At 65.1% G+C, this 16,400-nt stretch overlaps 3 protein-coding genes across 5 annotated transcripts in view; 1 reads left to right on the top strand and 2 right to left on the bottom strand.

The window, feature by feature from the left end:
• Positions 1–16,400, bottom strand: part of GIMAP7L5 (GTPase IMAP family member 7-like 5) — a 598,436-nt gene that overhangs the window by 418,239 nt on the left and 163,797 nt on the right. The window lies entirely within an intron of this gene.
• Positions 387–5,451, top strand: LOC426355 (t-SNARE domain-containing protein 1-like). The gene is made up of 4 exons (XM_015281175.4): positions 387–573; positions 2,130–2,756; positions 3,760–3,963; positions 4,412–5,451. Exons 2-4 carry the CDS (start codon positions 2,219–2,221, stop codon positions 5,437–5,439), a joined length of 1,770 nt encoding a protein of 589 aa, XP_015136661.2. The 5' UTR covers positions 387–573; positions 2,130–2,218; the 3' UTR covers positions 5,440–5,451.
• Positions 5,771–16,240, bottom strand: LOC107052489 (zinc finger protein 282-like). 3 transcript variants are annotated; one of them, XM_025147382.3, is made up of 8 exons: positions 15,324–16,240; positions 11,178–13,493; positions 9,680–10,081; positions 9,464–9,590; positions 9,243–9,356; positions 8,224–8,334; positions 8,002–8,133; positions 5,771–7,626 (listed from the first exon to the last, which is right to left on the bottom strand). In XM_025147382.3, exons 2-8 carry the CDS (start codon positions 11,844–11,846, stop codon positions 6,830–6,832), a joined length of 2,352 nt encoding a protein of 783 aa, XP_025003150.2. In that variant the 5' UTR covers positions 11,847–13,493; positions 15,324–16,240; the 3' UTR covers positions 5,771–6,829. The 3 variants fall into 3 exon arrangements, with proteins under 3 accessions (XP_025003150.2, XP_015136659.2, XP_015136660.2); XM_015281173.4 differs by having other exon boundaries at positions 11,178–16,240; XM_015281174.4 differs by having other exon boundaries at positions 5,771–7,551; positions 11,178–16,240.

Below are 16,400 nucleotides of genomic sequence, written 5' to 3'. Positions count from 1 at the left end.
AGTCTGCCCGGGGGTGCAGGGAGTGCAAGGAGGGGGGGGGGGGGGGGGCACCCCATGGGGGTGTAAATGAGCAGCACGGAGGTGCGGGGAGGGGAGCGGAGAGCTGCCGAGGGGGGGACAGGGCCGTTCCGGGCTCGTAGGGGCGGCGTGCGCTGGAGGGGAGCCGGGGGGGGGGGGGGCAGGAGAATGCACGGCACGTGGAGCGTGCAAGGAGAGCCGGCAAGGAGCGGCCACCGCGCGGTCAGAGCGGGCACGGCGCAGTCGGCACCAGCCCGCATCCCGGCCGCCGCACGGCGGACCGCGGCCGCCCCGCATCGCCGCGCCCCCGGCCCCGCCCCCCGCCCCGCGCAGCGCTACGCGGCGTCGTTCCGCGGCGCTGCCGGCAGGGGGCGCCCAAAGGCCGAGGCGCGCAGCCCCGCGCCGCGCCGCGCCGCGCCGCTCGGAGGCGGAGGAAATGAAGGCGAGTTCCGCCGAGGCGGGAGCCATTACCCGCCGCCAACGGAGCTGAGCCCACCGAGCCCGGCTCCGCCGCTCCCCCCGCCGCTCCCCCCGCGCGCTCCCGGCCCGGCACAGGTAGGCGCCGCCGCCCTGCCCCGCGGGGAGGGGGGAGTTCGGCCCTGGGCCGGGCCCGGCGCTCCGCCCGGAGGTGGTGGTGGTGGTGGGGGCGGTCGAGGGCAGGCACCGGCCCCGGCCCCTTTGTCCCCGGTGCCCGGCGGCGAGCGCGAACAAAAGGCGGCCCGAGAGGGGCAGAGCGCCGGGCGCTGCGGGGCAGCCCGTTGTGGCGGTGCCCCCCCGGCGGGGGGGGGCGAGGCCTCAGCCGGGCCCTGCGGGGCTGCGGCCCTGCGGTGCGGCCCCGGGCCGGGCTCCGAGCCGCTCGTCGCGGCCGAGGCCTTCGCCGTGCCCCGCCGGGCTCACGCCGCGCTCCTCGGGCGCTCTCCGCGGCCGGGCCGGGAGGATGCTCCGTGCCCGAGGCCTCCGCTGAGCCCACGCCGCGGTCCGGAGCCGCTCCCCAGGGCCGTGCCGGGCCGCGCCGTGCCCGAGGCGCCGCCGTGCTCTCCAGGTGTTCTCCGTCGCCGCCCGGCGCTCGCCGCGACCGGAGCGTTGGCCGCGGTCTCCTCCGTTGCCGTGAGGCGCTCACGGCGGCCGAGGCCTTCGCTGTGGCCCCGCAGCCCTTCCTGCGAGCCCGAGGTGTTCCCCATCTTGCCCGAGCTCTTTGCCGTGGCCTTGAGGCGCTCATCGCGGCCGCAGGCCTTACCCCGGGGCCGTCACCTCGGTCCCTGAGGTACCCGCCGTGTCCGAGGCCTTTGCCGCTGCCTTTGCCGTGGCCGTGAGCTGTTTGCCGTGCACCGAGGGCTTCGCGGTGGCTCCCGGGCTCTCCTGTTGGAGCTGAGGGGTTCGCCGTGGCCCTGAGGTCCTCACTTGGAACCCGAGGCGCTGCTGTGCCATAACCCAGTGGGCGGCCGCCGTGTCGGCTCACCGTCCCCTTCCCAATGGCACAGAGCTGACAGCACCGAGCTGTAAGGTTCTCACCACGGCCTTGAGATGCTCACCGCGGCCAGAGCCTTCGCCATGGTCCGACGCCTGCGCCACGGCCGAGGTCTTTGCTGTGGCCATGGAGCCTCGATGCTTTTGCCACGGCTGCGGCCATCGCCAAGGTCCTGGCCGTGGACCCGGGGTGCTGCGCGTGGCCAAAGCTCTCCCTGTGGCCCAGAAGCAGTGGCTGTGGTGCTGAAGTTGTCGCTGTGGCTCCCGCCACGGCCCTGGGGCTCCTACAAAGCCGTGTGTGGGGCACTGAGTGTGCGACTCGAGCCGCTCCCCATGGCCCTGAGCTGCTCCTCATTGCCCTCGGTGAGGCGCTGACGCCTCCCCATGGCCCCGAGGCTCTCCCCGTCGCCCTGTGCGCGGCCCCGCAGCGCTCACCGTGGCCCCGAGGTGCTTGCAGTGGGACCGCAGCCCGCGTCACTGTGTCCGTGATCCTCCCCGTGCCCCCGGTAGCGGGCTGGGGGCCCCGGATACCTCTGGTTGGAGAGGGCTGGGGTCTCCCGCCGTATCCCTGCCTGCCACAGGGGCCCTGTGGGGCGATGCTCTGCCACCACCCACCGCTGCCCTTTCCTTTTCTCCCCTCCCAGGTGCCGGGGCGAGGGGATGAGGTGCCCCCCTGCCGCGTGGTGTGCCGAAGCGGCTCTTTAGATCCTCCCCGGCCCAAGCCTCCCCTGCCATGGATGCCTCGGGGGCCGTTGCTTCGGCTCCCTCCTCCGCGGCTCCCTCGGGCTCCCGCAGCCCCATGTTTCCCCCAGGAGCTGACAGAGAGGAGTGGGGACCGAGGTTCAATTGTGCCCCTTCCACCTCTGCCGCAGCCTCGCAGGCGATGCCAGCATCTGGCCGGAAGAGGAAGGCCAACTTCTCCAATGACGAGACCGAGACGTTGGTCTGGAATGTGGTCCGGCATTTCAGCGCCCTGTATGGGTCTGAAGCCCTGCGGGCTCACCCCGTGCGCCGGAAGCAGCTCTGGACCCAAATCCAAAGCCGTGTCAACTTCCTGGGCTACACCGAGCGCTCCATCGACGACCTCAAGCACAAGTGGCGCGACCTGCGGTTGGACGTCAAGAAGAAGATCACCTCCAAGAAGCACCTGCCCATGAACCGCGCCGGCGGGCCGCTCCACAAGCCGCGCCTCACGCCCCTGGAGAAGATGGTGGCTTCCACCTTCTTGCAGGCCAGTCACGACTCAGAGCCCGAAATCATCCTGGACCCAGGTCAGTCGTGGTGCTTCTCTGGGGCCGGGAGAGCTGGGGCAGCAGAGCCCTGTGCTGCAGCCCCGCCTGCGCTCTCAAGCGGTGTCCGCCCTGGTAACGTCAGCCCTGGAAGCTCCGGGGTCTGCCGAGCAGTCGGGTGCTGGAAGGAGACTTTGGGTTTTGCTCTTATGCGTGGTTTGTGTTGGGATTGCAGCACGCAGCAGGGCTGCAGTCGCATAATATCTGAATAGCGGAGCGCCGGGGTTGGAAACTGAGTGTGCTGGAATTAAACATCCACCATAGAAATAACCTGGGATTGATATGAGCGCGTCAGGCGTTGCGGAGTGGGTCCTGTTGGTGGTGGTGGTGTTAAGTCCAGCACGCTGCCTGGCCTCGCTGGATGCCATCTGAAGGAAGGCGGTAGAAGATGGGATAGGATTTTGTTCCCCCTCTTCCTTTCAGTGTTAGTGTCCCTCGCTTTGGGCTGAAGTCGGAGGGATTGGGAGCAGCAGCTGCACTACTGTGTTGTTGTGTGAGGCTTTGGGGCCGAATACACCTGAGTTGTGGTCTCATGCAGGTTCTGCTGTTGGGTAACATCCCCTGCGCCATTTCGTTTCCACCAAGGGGACGTGTCTGGCTTCTTTGTACCCCAGAGGACACCAGCAGCTGTTCCTGCTCCTTCCTCTCCTCTTCGTCAGAGTCCGTTGGGGATGGGTGGGCAGCATGGCTCTCGTTTCTCTTCTGAAGCAGGCTCGGGCTGTTTCAGAACCCAAGCCCCTTCTTGGTGCAGTGCAGGAAAATTTGGGGCTTGAGGAAGAGGACGGGGGAGGGAAGTTCAGGGCGTGCAAGCCCAGTCCTGTGGGCAGGCGATGGCAAGCAGCCACGCAGGCTGGCCCTTTAGGAGGCACTTTGGTGTTAGCAGGTCACCCGTGCCATGTGCACCCTCTCGCCCTCAACGCCGTGCCACGTGAGCTGACGGTGCTGCTGTCACCGTGACTGAGGCTGGATTCTCTGTGTCCCACAGATCTGTTCTTCCCCGGAGCATCCAAGCAGTCCTTCATGCACCTGCAGCCCGGCGTGAGCCACCCCAGCATTTACATCGACACCAACGGGCAGCCCTCGTCCCTGCCCGACGTGGAGGGCTCTGCTGCGCCCCGGCTGGCGGTGCAGAGCCCCGACCCCTCGGTCATCTGCGAGTACAGCCGAGGGGAAGGGCAGAGCAGCTCGGGTAAGGCTGTGCTGGGGCTTCGTGGTGTTGGGAGAGGAGGGCAGCAGTGGCTGTTTGGAGCCTGGGGACCTGGCTGAGGTGGGGAGCGGTCTGCCCCAGGAGCGTGGTCGTGGTGTGGAAGAGCCCAGCTCTGAGCCGGCCCTGTGGGTGCTGCCTCCAGATCTGCACAGCCCAAAGGGCCGTGGGTGCGTGAGCCCAGAGCACAGTATTGTAAGCCCTGGTGTTTACTCCTGCTCTGTGAGCAGCGTCTGTGCAGCGAACCCAAGGAGAGACAAAGGCTGTTCCCTGCGGCGCCGGGCCTGCGGAGCCCACAGCTGTGGGGTGCCGGGAGGTGTGCAGGGAGGGCGCGTCGAGGGATGGACAGGCAGCGTCAGGAAGGGGGGGGGGGCAGTGCCGAAGGGACGGGGCAGCCGTGTGTGCTCACGGGAGGGTTTCCGTTCTCTTCCAGCCGAGTCGGGACCGGAGCTGCGGACTCCGGACATGACGGCCATATCCCCATCCCTGCGCAACGAGTCCCTCGTGTCCTACGCGTCCATGTCGGAGGAGGAGGAACGGGAAGGCCGGGAGGTGGAGAGGGGCCACGGCGGGGCGGTGGGGCTGCAGCCCGGCCCCGAGGCCCCGCTGTCAGCAGAGGAGGACATGAAACTGTCCCGCCAGGCCATGCTGATCCGCCGCTGCAGCTCCCAGGGCTCCGTCACCTCCCTGCCCGAGGACCCCTTGAACCCCGCGGACTCTCACTCGGACTGGGGCCACGACGGGGTGTCTGAGCTGCCCCCCCTGGGCCGTGCTATCGACTCCTCGCACCCCGAGGAGCAGGCGGGGGGCTCGGGCCCGGAGGGGGGCTCTTTGCCCAGGGTACTGATGGGGCCCGCCTGGGAGAAGCCCCCCGACGAGGATCCCCCGGCGCGTTCCCCGCTGCACGGCGGCGCCCTGACCGAGGAGTCGCTGCCCTCCTCCGCCTCTCCGCCGGGGGACGCCCCCGCCGCCCCCGGCCCGGCCCGAGGCTCGGGCTGCTCCCGCCTGCGGGAGGACCGCCGGGACAGCTGGAGGACTAACATGCATCACCTGCTGGACCTGGAGGAGCAGTGGGACCAGCTGTACCACCAGGAGCTGGCCATGTGGCAGGAGGAGCGCGCCACGCAGCGCGAGGAGCGCGCCCGCGACCGCGAGCTGCAGTTCCGCCTGCTGGGCGTCCTGACGGACATCCGCGACGAGCTGCGCTACCTGCGCCAGGAGCGGGCGAGCGCCCGCCAGAGCCAGGGGCCGCCCGCAGAGCCCCGGCCGGAGCCCGGGCCGCTCCTCGAGCAGCCCAAAGCCGAGCCCGGCTTCCCCGAGCCGCAGGCGGGGAGCGCCGGCTGGGCGGAGGGCGCCGTGCCCGGCCGCAGCCCCTTCGGCAACCGGGGCCGGGGCCGCCGTCGGGGCCGACCGCGCGGCTCCGCCTCCAGACACAGACGGCTGTTCCTCGCCAACAGCTAGGCCGGGGGGGGACGCCGTCCCGCGAAGGACGTGGTGTGCGTACAGCCCTCCCCGGAGCCGCGGGTGCGCGTTGCTCGTGGGGGCCGGGAGCGAAGTCGGTGCCCGCCGTGCCGGCACGGAGGTTCGGGGACGGGGGCGGCCGGCACCGTGCATGCCCGCCTGCCCGCCCGGCGCGTGTGTGCGAGCCCAGGCTGGGGGTGCAGCGACGCACACGCGCGTGCAAGGTGTGTGCGTGCGCGGTGCCGAAGGGGCGTGCGTGCGACGGCGCATAGTGGAGTAGGATTACTACCTTGGGGGGGTGGGGAAGTGTTAGGAACACTTTTAGTCGCTGGTGGGCGAACATTTTATGCAAATCATTTAATGACCTAATTTGCATATAACCGTAAACTTCTGTTTCAAAAAAACAAAACAAAACAAAAAAAACCCTAAAAACAGGCAAAAAAAAAAAAAAGGCAAAAAAAAAAAGAAGAGAAAAGCCAGCACTGCATTTGTCGGCTCACTGCTGGGGCTGCAGCTGTGGCCTCCCTGCCTGCCCCCCCCATGGGATGTGACCCCCATCCCCCCCGTCCATGCATGGGCCGTGCCGGGGGGACTGCAGCACCGCGTGTGGGTGATGGAGGTGCAGTCCTCGCTGGGCTGTATGGGCACATTGAGGGGGAGGGGGGGACACAACGAGCAGGCGGAGGAGGGAGATGGGCAGCGGGTGGGTTTTATTCCTGGTGCCGCTTTGGGAATCCGGGGGGAGTGCGGGGGGGGGGGGGGGGGGGCTCTGCACACAGCGCCATTCCCAGCGCTGAGAGTTCAGTGAGAAAAAGGAGAATGAGAAATGCTGCGGAGCGCCGAGAAGTGCCAGGAGCGGCTCTGCGGGGTGGGGGTCTCTGCGGGTTGGGGCTGTGCCGCTCCTCCGGGACACCGCCGGCAGCACTGAGCGCCGCACGGCCGCTCTGCTGCGCCCACTGCTCTGCTCGGGGCTGGGGGGGGGGGACGGGACACAGCTGCCACTCTCCTGGGGTGGCTTTGAGTGGGGACCCCACGGGGCCAGGGCGAAGGCGCAGCAGCCCAGCACGACTTTATTCTGCGTTGCACTGTCCATACAAAACGACACCCCAAGCACTGTACAGAGCGGGACGGCACGGGGAGTAAAAATAAGCAGCGGGGGGGGCAGAGCGGCAGGCGGGGACGGGGACACGGCCGGCGGTGGCGGCTCCGCCCGTCGTTCCCCGCATTGTCGGGGGGGGTGGGGGGCGGGGGGCGAGCGTGGGGCTGCCGAGCGGCCGTCCTCGGCGGGGCCGGGTGCCCGCATTTGGTACAAAGCTCCGTGGCCAACGCGTGCCCCCGCGGCCGGGGGGGGGGAGGGGGGCTCAGTCCGCAGCCGTGGGGCGGCCCTCCCCTAATCTCCGGGGGGCAGCCCGGGGGGCTGCGGCGGCGGAGGGGGGCCGGCTTCGGCCCCGTGCACGCGTTGGTGGTCCTTGAGGGACTCCTTGTAGCGGAAGCTGCGGCCGCAGGCCGGGCATTGGTACGGCCGCTCCCCCGTGTGGATGCGCTGATGCTTGAGCAGGTTCTGCTTGCGGATGAAGCTCTTCCCGCAGGCGGCGCAGACGAAGGGCCGCTCCCCGGTGTGCAGCCGCTGGTGGTTCTGCAGGTGCTCCTTGCGGCTGTAGCACTTCCCGCACTCGGTGCACTTGTAGGGCCGCTCGCCGCGGTGGATCATCTGGTGCCGCACCAGCCCCGAGTGGCAGTTGAAGCTTTTGCCGCACTCCGCGCACGGGTACGGCCGCTCCGCCGCGTGGCTGCGCTGGTGGATGCGGAGGCTCTTCTTGCCGCTGAAGCTCTTCCCGCACTCGGCGCAGCCGTGCGGACGCTCCTCCGCCGCCGGCCCCGGGACCCCCCCCGGCTCGGCCGCCGGCCCCGCTTCGGCGCTCAGCGCTTTGCTCAGTCTGTGCTGCGCCGCCACGTTGCCCCCGGCCGCCGCCGGCACCGCCTGTCCGTCCGGGCCCCCGAAGCTCGGGGCGGGGAAGAGCAGCTCGCCCGAGGCGCCCGGCAGCGCCTCCTCGGGGGGGTCGGCGCGGGGACACCGCTGCTCCTCCATCTTCACCAGCAGCCCCTCGCCGGCTGTGGGGGGGAAAGCTTTGGTCAGCGGCCGGTGGGGAATGGGGCCACGCCAACGGTGCGGTCTCCAGTGCGTCCCTGGCACGGAAGGATTGGGGTCGTGGGGACAACGTCGTCTCCAGTGCAGGCTCACCACAGAAGGACTGGGGTCGCGGGGACAACGTGGACCCCAGTGCACCCTCAGCACGGAGCAGCCTATGCACCCGAAAACCCATTCCTGCTTCAACCAGGGCACCGCGGTGCGTGGGCACGGCCGTCCTCACGGCCACCAGGATGCCCATGGGGGCACCCCACTGGGTTCTCCCCAGTGCCACCCCCAACCCACATCAACACCAGCGCACAGCACGGCGGGGGCTTGGCCTCACTGCCACCGTGACACCCAGGGAGGCAGAATGGGTGCCAAACCCCAGCACGTATCGGCACAGCCTGCAGTGGCTGTGGGGCGTTGCTCACCGGGGCCAGGACCAGGCAGAGGGCCGGGCAGGATTTCCCTCTCTGGCAGCTCCCAGGGCTCCCTGACGCACGGCTCCTCCTCCTGCTTGATCCACGACAAGAAGTCGTGAGCTGTGATCAGGGCGTCTGCACCTGTGGGGAAGGACAGGGATGGGGACACGGGGCTGTGGGGAAGGGACCACACTGAGGGCCGGCGGATGCTGCGGGCAATGGAGACCTCACCTGCACAGGGGTCGGTGGGCATCCCCCGGTCATCCCCAAACTGCTGCTCCCCAACAAATGCCACCTCCTGCTTGATCCGGGACAGGATGTCGGAGGTGGAGATCAGCGGCTCTGTGCACAAGGAGAGACTTGGCCGGCGCCGGGCTGCGGCCACCCAGCACAGCCCCAATCACTGCCTCGGGGTGTCCCTGTCCCACAGCAGTGATGGGACCGCGTACAGCTCCCTGCGGAGCTGTGGGGATGGGTGACCACAGGGCACGCCATAGGGGCAGCTGACCATGGGACATCCCATAGGGTTGGGTAACCACAGGACATCCTGTAGGGACGGGTGGCCACGAGGCATCCCATGGGGATGGATGACAGTGGGACATCCCAAGAAGACAGATGACCATGGGACGTGCCATAGGGGCAGGTGTCCACGGGACATCGCAAAGGGATGAGCGGCCATTGGATATCCCGCAGAATTGGGTGACCACGGGACATCCCATAGGGTTTTGTGAACGTGGGATGTCCCATGGGGATGGGTGACCGTGGGACATCCCGCATGGTTGGGTGAGCCCGGGATAGCCCATGGTGACAGGTGACCATGGGACGTGTGATAAGGATGGGTGGCCATCAGACATCCCACACGGCTGTGTGACGACAGACATCCCGTGGGGGCGGGTGGCCAGCAGACATCCATCTCATGGGGATGGGTGACCACAACACATTCCATGACGATGACCACGGCACGTCTGACAGCCAGAAGTGACCACGGGACATGCCGTGGGGACAGGTGGCTACTGGATGGTGTTGGCTGCCCAGGGATGGTTGATGGCGTTGGCTGAGGACAGGCCAGCGCGCGGGGCCACGTGACCATGGGGTACGCCAAAGTGATGGGTGACCACGGGATGTCCAACGGGGATGGGTGACCGAACACAGCCGGCGGGACCAGACGGCCTCAGCGCAGCCTGTAGGGACGGGATGCTGGAGGCGTGCACCCTAACGGCAGCGGGGCTGGGGCCGGGATGGGGCCTCACCCGCACAGGCATCGGGCGGCATCTCGCGCTGCTCCAGGTCCTGCTGGTCGGGGCCGCAGGGCACGTCCCCGCGCTCCAGCCGGGGCTGCGCGTCACTCCTGGACAGTGCTGCATCTGCCCGGGGGGACGCCACGCGTGTCACAGCGGTGGCCGGGCCCCCCCGGTGCCCGCAGTGGGGTCAGGCGGGAGCGCTGCAATGCGGGGCCGGTGGGGCCGCGTACCCAGGGAGATGAGCGACTCGTAGTTCTCTTTCACCAGGTTGTTGTACAGCTCCTTCTGCCACTCCTCCAAATTCTTCCACTCCTCCGCCGAGAAGTAGACGGCGATGTCGACAAACGTCACCGGCACCTGCAGGGACAAAAGCCCGGCGCTCGGAGCAGCCGTCCCCATGGGCTCCGGGACCCCCCCGGCGCCACCCGGCCCTGACGCGGCCCCACCTTGGGCACCTCCCCGCGGGGGCCGGGGGGCAGCCGCAGCACCCAGAAGTTCCTGTTCTTCAGCAGGTTCTCCACGTGCTCCAGGCGCCGCTGCAGCAGCCCGTACTCCTGGATGAGGGTGCCCAGCACGGCCCATTTGCTCTCCAGCTGGTTGCCGAACTCCATGGCGGTTTTCTCACAGTCCAGGAGTTTCTTCTCGGCCGTCCCCGAGCGGCCCTCCAGGCTGAGCAGCCGGGTGGCCAGCAGGTCGATCTTCCTCTCCATCGCCTGCACCGTGGCCACCACCGTCCACAGCGACGCCTCGGCGGAGTGCAGCTGCGCCTCCCTCACGTGCGCCCGCTCCGGGAGCAGCGGCGGCTGCAGAGGCATCAGGTGGGGCGGTTCCACGTTCCACTCCTGCACCTGCGCGGGGAGGCGCGGGTTGGGGGGCCACGGCAGCGCTGCTCCTTCTGACCCCGCACCGACCCAACCCCGTCCCGTGCCCGACCCCGGGAGAGGCGGCGGCACGGCTCACAGCCACAGAGCTTGGAGAAGGGCCGTCGGCTGAGCAGCCCCTCCCCACCACGCCTGCTCCTACAGCCGTCGCCTCGCTGTGGTTGGAGACCTTCGCCACCCACCCCCACCACCCCACCCTGCGAATTACAGAGGGACAGAACCACGAGGGTTGGAGAAGAGCTCTGGGATGAAGCCCAGCCGTCCCCACCACCCCGACCTCCGCAGAACCACGCGGGTCGAAGAAGACCTCCGAGACCACCAGGCCCCGCCGCCGCCCCCTGCGCAGCATCAGCGGATCACTGAGGATGGAAGAGGACCCCTCCAACGCCCACCCACCCGTCGCCCCATCCCACCGCGCCAACTCTGAGAGCCACAGAGATTGGAAAAGCCCTCCGGGACCACCCAGCCCCACCACCGGCTGTCCGTGTGCCACACGTGCGCGGCGCCGGGATGTCCCCATGAGCCACCCGCGATTCATTGCAGCTGCAAAAGACCCCTCCGACCTCCGACCCATCGCCGCACCACCTCACGCGGCACAGCGGTTGGAAGAGACCCCCGGGGTCATCACCGCCCCCGGCACCGCATCCCCACCGCCCGCCGCTGTCCCCGCGGACGCCGGCCACGAGGTCACCCCATCCGCCGGCGGCAATGGGGCGGCAATGGGGCGGCAATGGGGTCGGGACCACCCCCCCCTCCGCCTTTGTATTTTAGGGGGGGGCTTCTGGGTCAGCTCACGCGGGATCCCCCCCGGGTCGGGCGCGGGGACGGGGCGGCGCGGAGCTGCGGGACATCGCGGGGGGGGGGGGGGGGGTGAGGGGACACCGGGGGGGGGACGTCTCGGAGGGGACATCCGGGGGCGGCCGGGGAGGGGAGGAGCGGGGCCGCGGGGGCCGCATCGGGGCCCTACGGGAGCGCCGGGCGGGGCGGCTCCGCCTCCGGGCAGTGTGCGGGGCCGGAGGGGGGGCGGGGAGGGGGGGGGGGGGTTGGCCCGGGCCGCGCTTACCTGTGCGGGAGCCCATTCGGCCATGGCCCCGCGGAGCTGCGCCGGGCCCCGCAGGCCGGGACCGGGCCGAGGCGGGGAGAGAGCGCTGCCGAGCGGGGCCGCGGGGCCGCCCAACGCCGCGCACGGAGCGGTGCCGCTGCGGGGAGCGCCGCCGGGAGCGCCGCGGGGGGGAGCGCGTTGCGGGCCGGGCCCCGCCGCCCCGCCGAGCAGCCGGGGGCAGCCGGGGAACTGCATCCGCTCCCGGGGCCGAGCGGGCGGGGAGCGGCGAGAGAGCGGAGCACTGCCGCCTACCGGCCCGGCACCGACACCGGGCGGCACCGGCACCGCGGCGCGGGGGGCTCCGGGGGGAGGCGGCAACCGCGGCGCATCGCCGCCCCGGGGCGCCCCGCGCGGGGACGGCGGGGACGGAGGGGAACGGGCGGACGGCGGTGCCCGCAGCTCCGGGCTCTCCGCTTCGGCTGCCGCGCGGCCCGGAGCTCGCGGAGGGGACTCTCGGCTGCCAGAGCTGCGGCGACGCCGGCCCCGAAATGAGGGCACCGCGGGGTCCCTGCGGCCCCTCCCCGCACACGGCGGGGTGCCCACCCCACGGCCGGGGTCCGTCCAGCCCAGGAATCGGCAGCGCGGCCCGTAGGGCGGAGCAGGAATGCCCGCAGCTCCCCACGCGTCCATCGCGCTGCCCGTCGCATCGCAGGAGCTCGCCGGGTCGGGCGGGCACGACGTCCTCTTCGCACCGACTGCCGATGTCCCTCACCTGCCTGGAAATGTCGGGTCGGCTGTCAGGAAGGGTTCCGGGTGGATACTCGGAGCAATTTCTTCTCCAAAGAGACGCCGGGCGCTGGCACAGCTGCCCACGGAGGTGTCACCACCCCGGAGGTGCTCAGGAGCCGCGGGGATGCGGCACTGAGGCAGTGGGCAGTGGGGGGGTGGCCTGGGGGCTCCCAGGGGTCTGAGCCAGAGCAAAGCCGCTTCCCCATCCTTGTAGTACCAGAATGCTCCTTAAAGAATGCTTTGGGTACAGCCAACACGGCTCTGTTCGGGTCCCCTTCCCAGAGACGAAGCATCCAGCCACCAATTAACACCAGCTCCTAATCACCAGCCTTTGGCCGACACCATCCAGGGCCTCTCACTGACCCACAGAACAGCCCCTATCAGAAGAGCTCCATCAGGACCGCGGAGTCCAACAGCCCACAGGACCCTCCAAAAATCAGACCACGGCATTCGGAGTTTTATTCAGCTCAGAAACCTCATTTGAGAGCTTCCCCTACAGCTGATAGAACACATCACCTCTGGAGGACGTTTTGGTAACAGAACACAAAACCTTTCCCAGGGAGGCATCGGGCACTGCCGCCACACACACACACAGTGTGAGCTCACAGCTGGTTGGCCATTTGGGGTTTCTCTGTAAGGCTTTTCCACATTCTGTACACTTATAGGGCTGCTCTCCTCTGTGAGTTCTCTGGTGTCCAATCAGGGCTGTGTGGTGACCAAAGCTTCAAACACAGTCCGTACGTATGACGATTCTTCTTGGTGTGAATCTGCTCATGTTTTAGATGCCTTTACAAGGGTGGATAGGATAGGACAAGGGGAAATGGTTTTAAACTGAGACAGGGGAGGTTTAGGCTGGATATGAGGAGGAAGTTTTTCCCCCAGAGGGTGGTGACGCACTGAACAGGTTGCCCAAGGAGGCTGTGGATGCCCCATCCCTGCAGGCATTCAAGGCCAGGCTGGATGTGGCTCTGGGCAGCCTGGGCTGCTGGTTGGTGACCCTGCACATAGCAGGGGGTTGGAACTGGATGAGCACTGTGGGCCTTTGCAACCCAGGCCATTCCATGGTTCTATGAAAAATAGAACCTGTCTATTTCTGTCCCAAAGGACAGCACTCCGGGTGCCAGGACTGTAAGCAAACACTTTGAGGCACCGTTTTCCCATGAATACCTGTGCAACCCACTGTCTAAATGCACCTCTCCCTTTCCCTCTGCACATGGATCCAATGAGGAAATGACTGCCACAGCTGCTCTGGCACCTAAGGGGAGAGCTAAGAGCAGGAGGAACAGTATTTGTCTTCCCATTTTTAATTCCATAACTAGAAGACTGAAAAGCTCAAGTGTTCACCAGTGGAAGGTCTTGAACTGATGCAGCCACACAGGTGCACCTCAGCTGTCTGGCACAGTGTGCCATCAGTCGCTCCTCACTGCCTTGCTGACACACACTTGCTTTTCCCCAGCTGATTCCTTCTCCTGCAGGGCACAGCACATACTCTTCTTTTAGCTGATCAGAGTTGTACAAAAAATAGAGGTCGCTGTCTGCAGATTCCAGCTGTGTACAGAAACCACAAGGTACGTAAGGAATAAAAAAGTGGAATTACATCATCTCATCATTTTGGGGATTTTCAAATTTGAGAAACCTAACCTGGAAATAGCAACAGAATGAGGTTAGGCTAAATCAGCATCTCCCAAACAGAACAGAAGAGCCACAAAGCAGAAAGCAGAGTAAGCAGCTGCTGGGGCTCCTCAGGTCTGCAGACAGAGCACCTCGAGCCTGTAGTTACCATCAGGTCTGCTCTGCTGTGAATCCAAGGAATCATCTGAAAGCTGAGGAAGCAGAGGGGTTCACACCTTCAGATTTAGAAAGCAATGCTTTCAAATGTCATCAGGCACTTCATGCTAACCAGTGAGATTTCTTCGTTTCCTGGGGTGTTACTCGTGTTATTTAGCCATCCTGCACCACATATAGCTCAGTACTCTTGTGTGAATCACATAAACAATACACAATGGGATTTGGGGATGATGAAGGAACACAGAACTTGACTATGACTCGTTAATCACAGAGCTATCTGTCATCCCAGCTTCTTAGCTCCTGTGTTTAAACCTTTTCCTTGCTTTAAAGTTTAAACCTTTTTCTCCTTTGCCCCTCATCTGGCAGCAGATGTATTACCTGGGGCACCAATGGACACTCCCAGTCCTCTGCCAGGGCAGGCACTGTCACTGCCCCTCTTACTCCATCCATGCAGTGCAGGGGTTGAGCATCTCACACCAACAGAGGGCGGGGCGGGCAGCACACATGGAGGTGTTATAAAAGTGAGAGTCCTTCAGGTGTTACAGACTGCAAAGACCTCCTCTGATAAACACTCAGAGTTGAGATTAATCCACAACAAAATCCAAGGGTTTGAGGAGTGAGTGGAGGCCCTGAGGCAGGCTAGAAACAGCACAGATCCCTCAGCCTTCAGAAATAAAGGGAAAAATAACCTCCACCCGAAGCGCTTACAGATCTGTAATCCTTCATCACCTCCTCCTCACGCAGTTCATTCTGCCACTCTTCCAGGCTCCTCCCCTCTTGTGCTGCCACGTTCCCAAACGTCCCAGGGACGTAAGACAGAAAGCATTCAGTGCTCACTGCTGGTGCTGTGCTGTACACACTCGAAAGCCCTCTCTGTTCAAACAGCATTAGCACAGCACACGACCTATGGAACTTACAGATGAATCTCCCCCTGTCATTTCTATGTGGAGCGTGGAACCAGCAAGATGGCTTTAAAACAACGTGACTCAACGACTTTCTAAAACAATGAAGCCAAAAATTAGTTGGAAAAAAAACTGCAGTCAGTGAACTGGAAACCAGGGTTGCTGAATTAATAAAACAATCAAAACCCAAAAAACTTCAGGATGTTTTTTAAGCACATCCTGAGGCACTGCTGCAGCCCATCAGATCTGGCTCCGAGAGTTTTCTCTGCTGATAAGACTCAGAAGGTGATGCAAACCAAAACTAAAGCCCTACTGAATATTGATGATGAATGCACTGTAGGTAAAAACAGACTGAAGGAAAAATGTTAAAAATGTGTTCTCATACTGCCATTAATGTCTTTTATCTGGATACTCTTATTTGAGATGAGCTGAACACAGCCCCTGTTGCTGCAGTCTGAACCCAAACACAGCACCTATACATCCATGGTGAGAAGCAGGTCACACTTTGCCTTCATAGCTACTGCACACAGTGCTTGCTGTTGGAATCTGAGCACAAAGAGCTCCCAGATGCATTCAGTCCCCTCCGTCACCAACCAACGTTGCTCCCAGCGTGGCTGCCTCCTTGACTGGCATTGCATGAAATCCCTCCTATTAACAGAAATAAACACGGCCCAAATATCCTGATTACCTTCAGGAGCTGCGGATTCACCTCTGAGTTTAATTACTTTTTCTACCACAGAGTCTGTGAGGGGTCCTGACGAGGCAGTTCCCATCTTCCCCCAGGATGAACTTCTTGGGAACGGCCTCTTTCAGCAGCCATCCGTTCTTCCTGATTCTTAAGGGGTTGATTTCAGAAGAACCGTCCTCAAAGTGCTTCAAACACAACTGCTGGTGCTCGGAAGGCATCCCCACCTCCCGGCCCACAGTGTGGATCCACTGCTTCAGGAGGGCTTTGTTTTGGAGAGGGAAACCACAGAAAGTGGCGGTGCTGTCCTTGCAGACCCTGCAGGTGGCACTCGGGCAGCTCAGTGCTGAGCAATAACCCATCATAAAGGCAGAGAAGGGAAAAAGCTCGAAGGTAACACGCAGAAGGAGGGCTGCAAGGGCACCCAGTGCAACCCTGGTTCAGGTCTAAGTGGGCCCCAATTCTCTGAGAAAATCACGGATTTCAGAGCCAGGAAGAGGTGAGTTCGTGGGCCGCAGCCCCAGCAGCACTCCACTCCACTCCATTTCAGAGCAACAGAGACTCAACTGAAAGGGAAAACCTTTTAAATCAGCTTCAACGAGTCGCTACCACACCGATGTGTGCTGACTGGACCTCCTGCTGTGCACACGTCCTTCGTTAATCGGCGTTTCCGTGAGGAACCCCACACGTCCCACCACAAAGCTCACTCAGGGGCAGCAACAAAAGGGCCAGAGCCAAAGATCCCCCCGAACTCAATGCTACGGGTGCTCGGGGCACCGCTGGGCCTCGTCCCGGCGCTGGGGGATCACGGCGGCCCTCAGGGGGCCGTGGGAAGGACGGCCCGACCCAACCGCGCTCACCACCACCACCACCACCACCACACGGCCGCCATCTTCCTGCGCACCGCCCCGCTCCGCCCCCCTCGCCCTCCTTTGAGCCAATCAGAATGTTCGGTGAGCGTAGCGCCACCCCGCCTCCCCTCGCCATTGGCCTGCAGCTGCTTTGCCCCGCCCTCCCGCGAGGCGCGAGACTAGAGCCAATCAACGAGGGCACGTGTGACACGGCCTCCCCAAGTTGGCC

Source organism: Gallus gallus, chromosome 2, assembly GCF_016699485.2.
Source record: "Gallus gallus isolate bGalGal1 chromosome 2, bGalGal1.mat.broiler.GRCg7b, whole genome shotgun sequence".
Classification (NCBI taxonomy): domain Eukaryota; kingdom Metazoa; phylum Chordata; class Aves; order Galliformes; family Phasianidae; genus Gallus; species Gallus gallus.
Note: the sequence above shows the minus strand (reverse complement) of the source record. Positions and strands in the feature narration are given on the sequence as shown.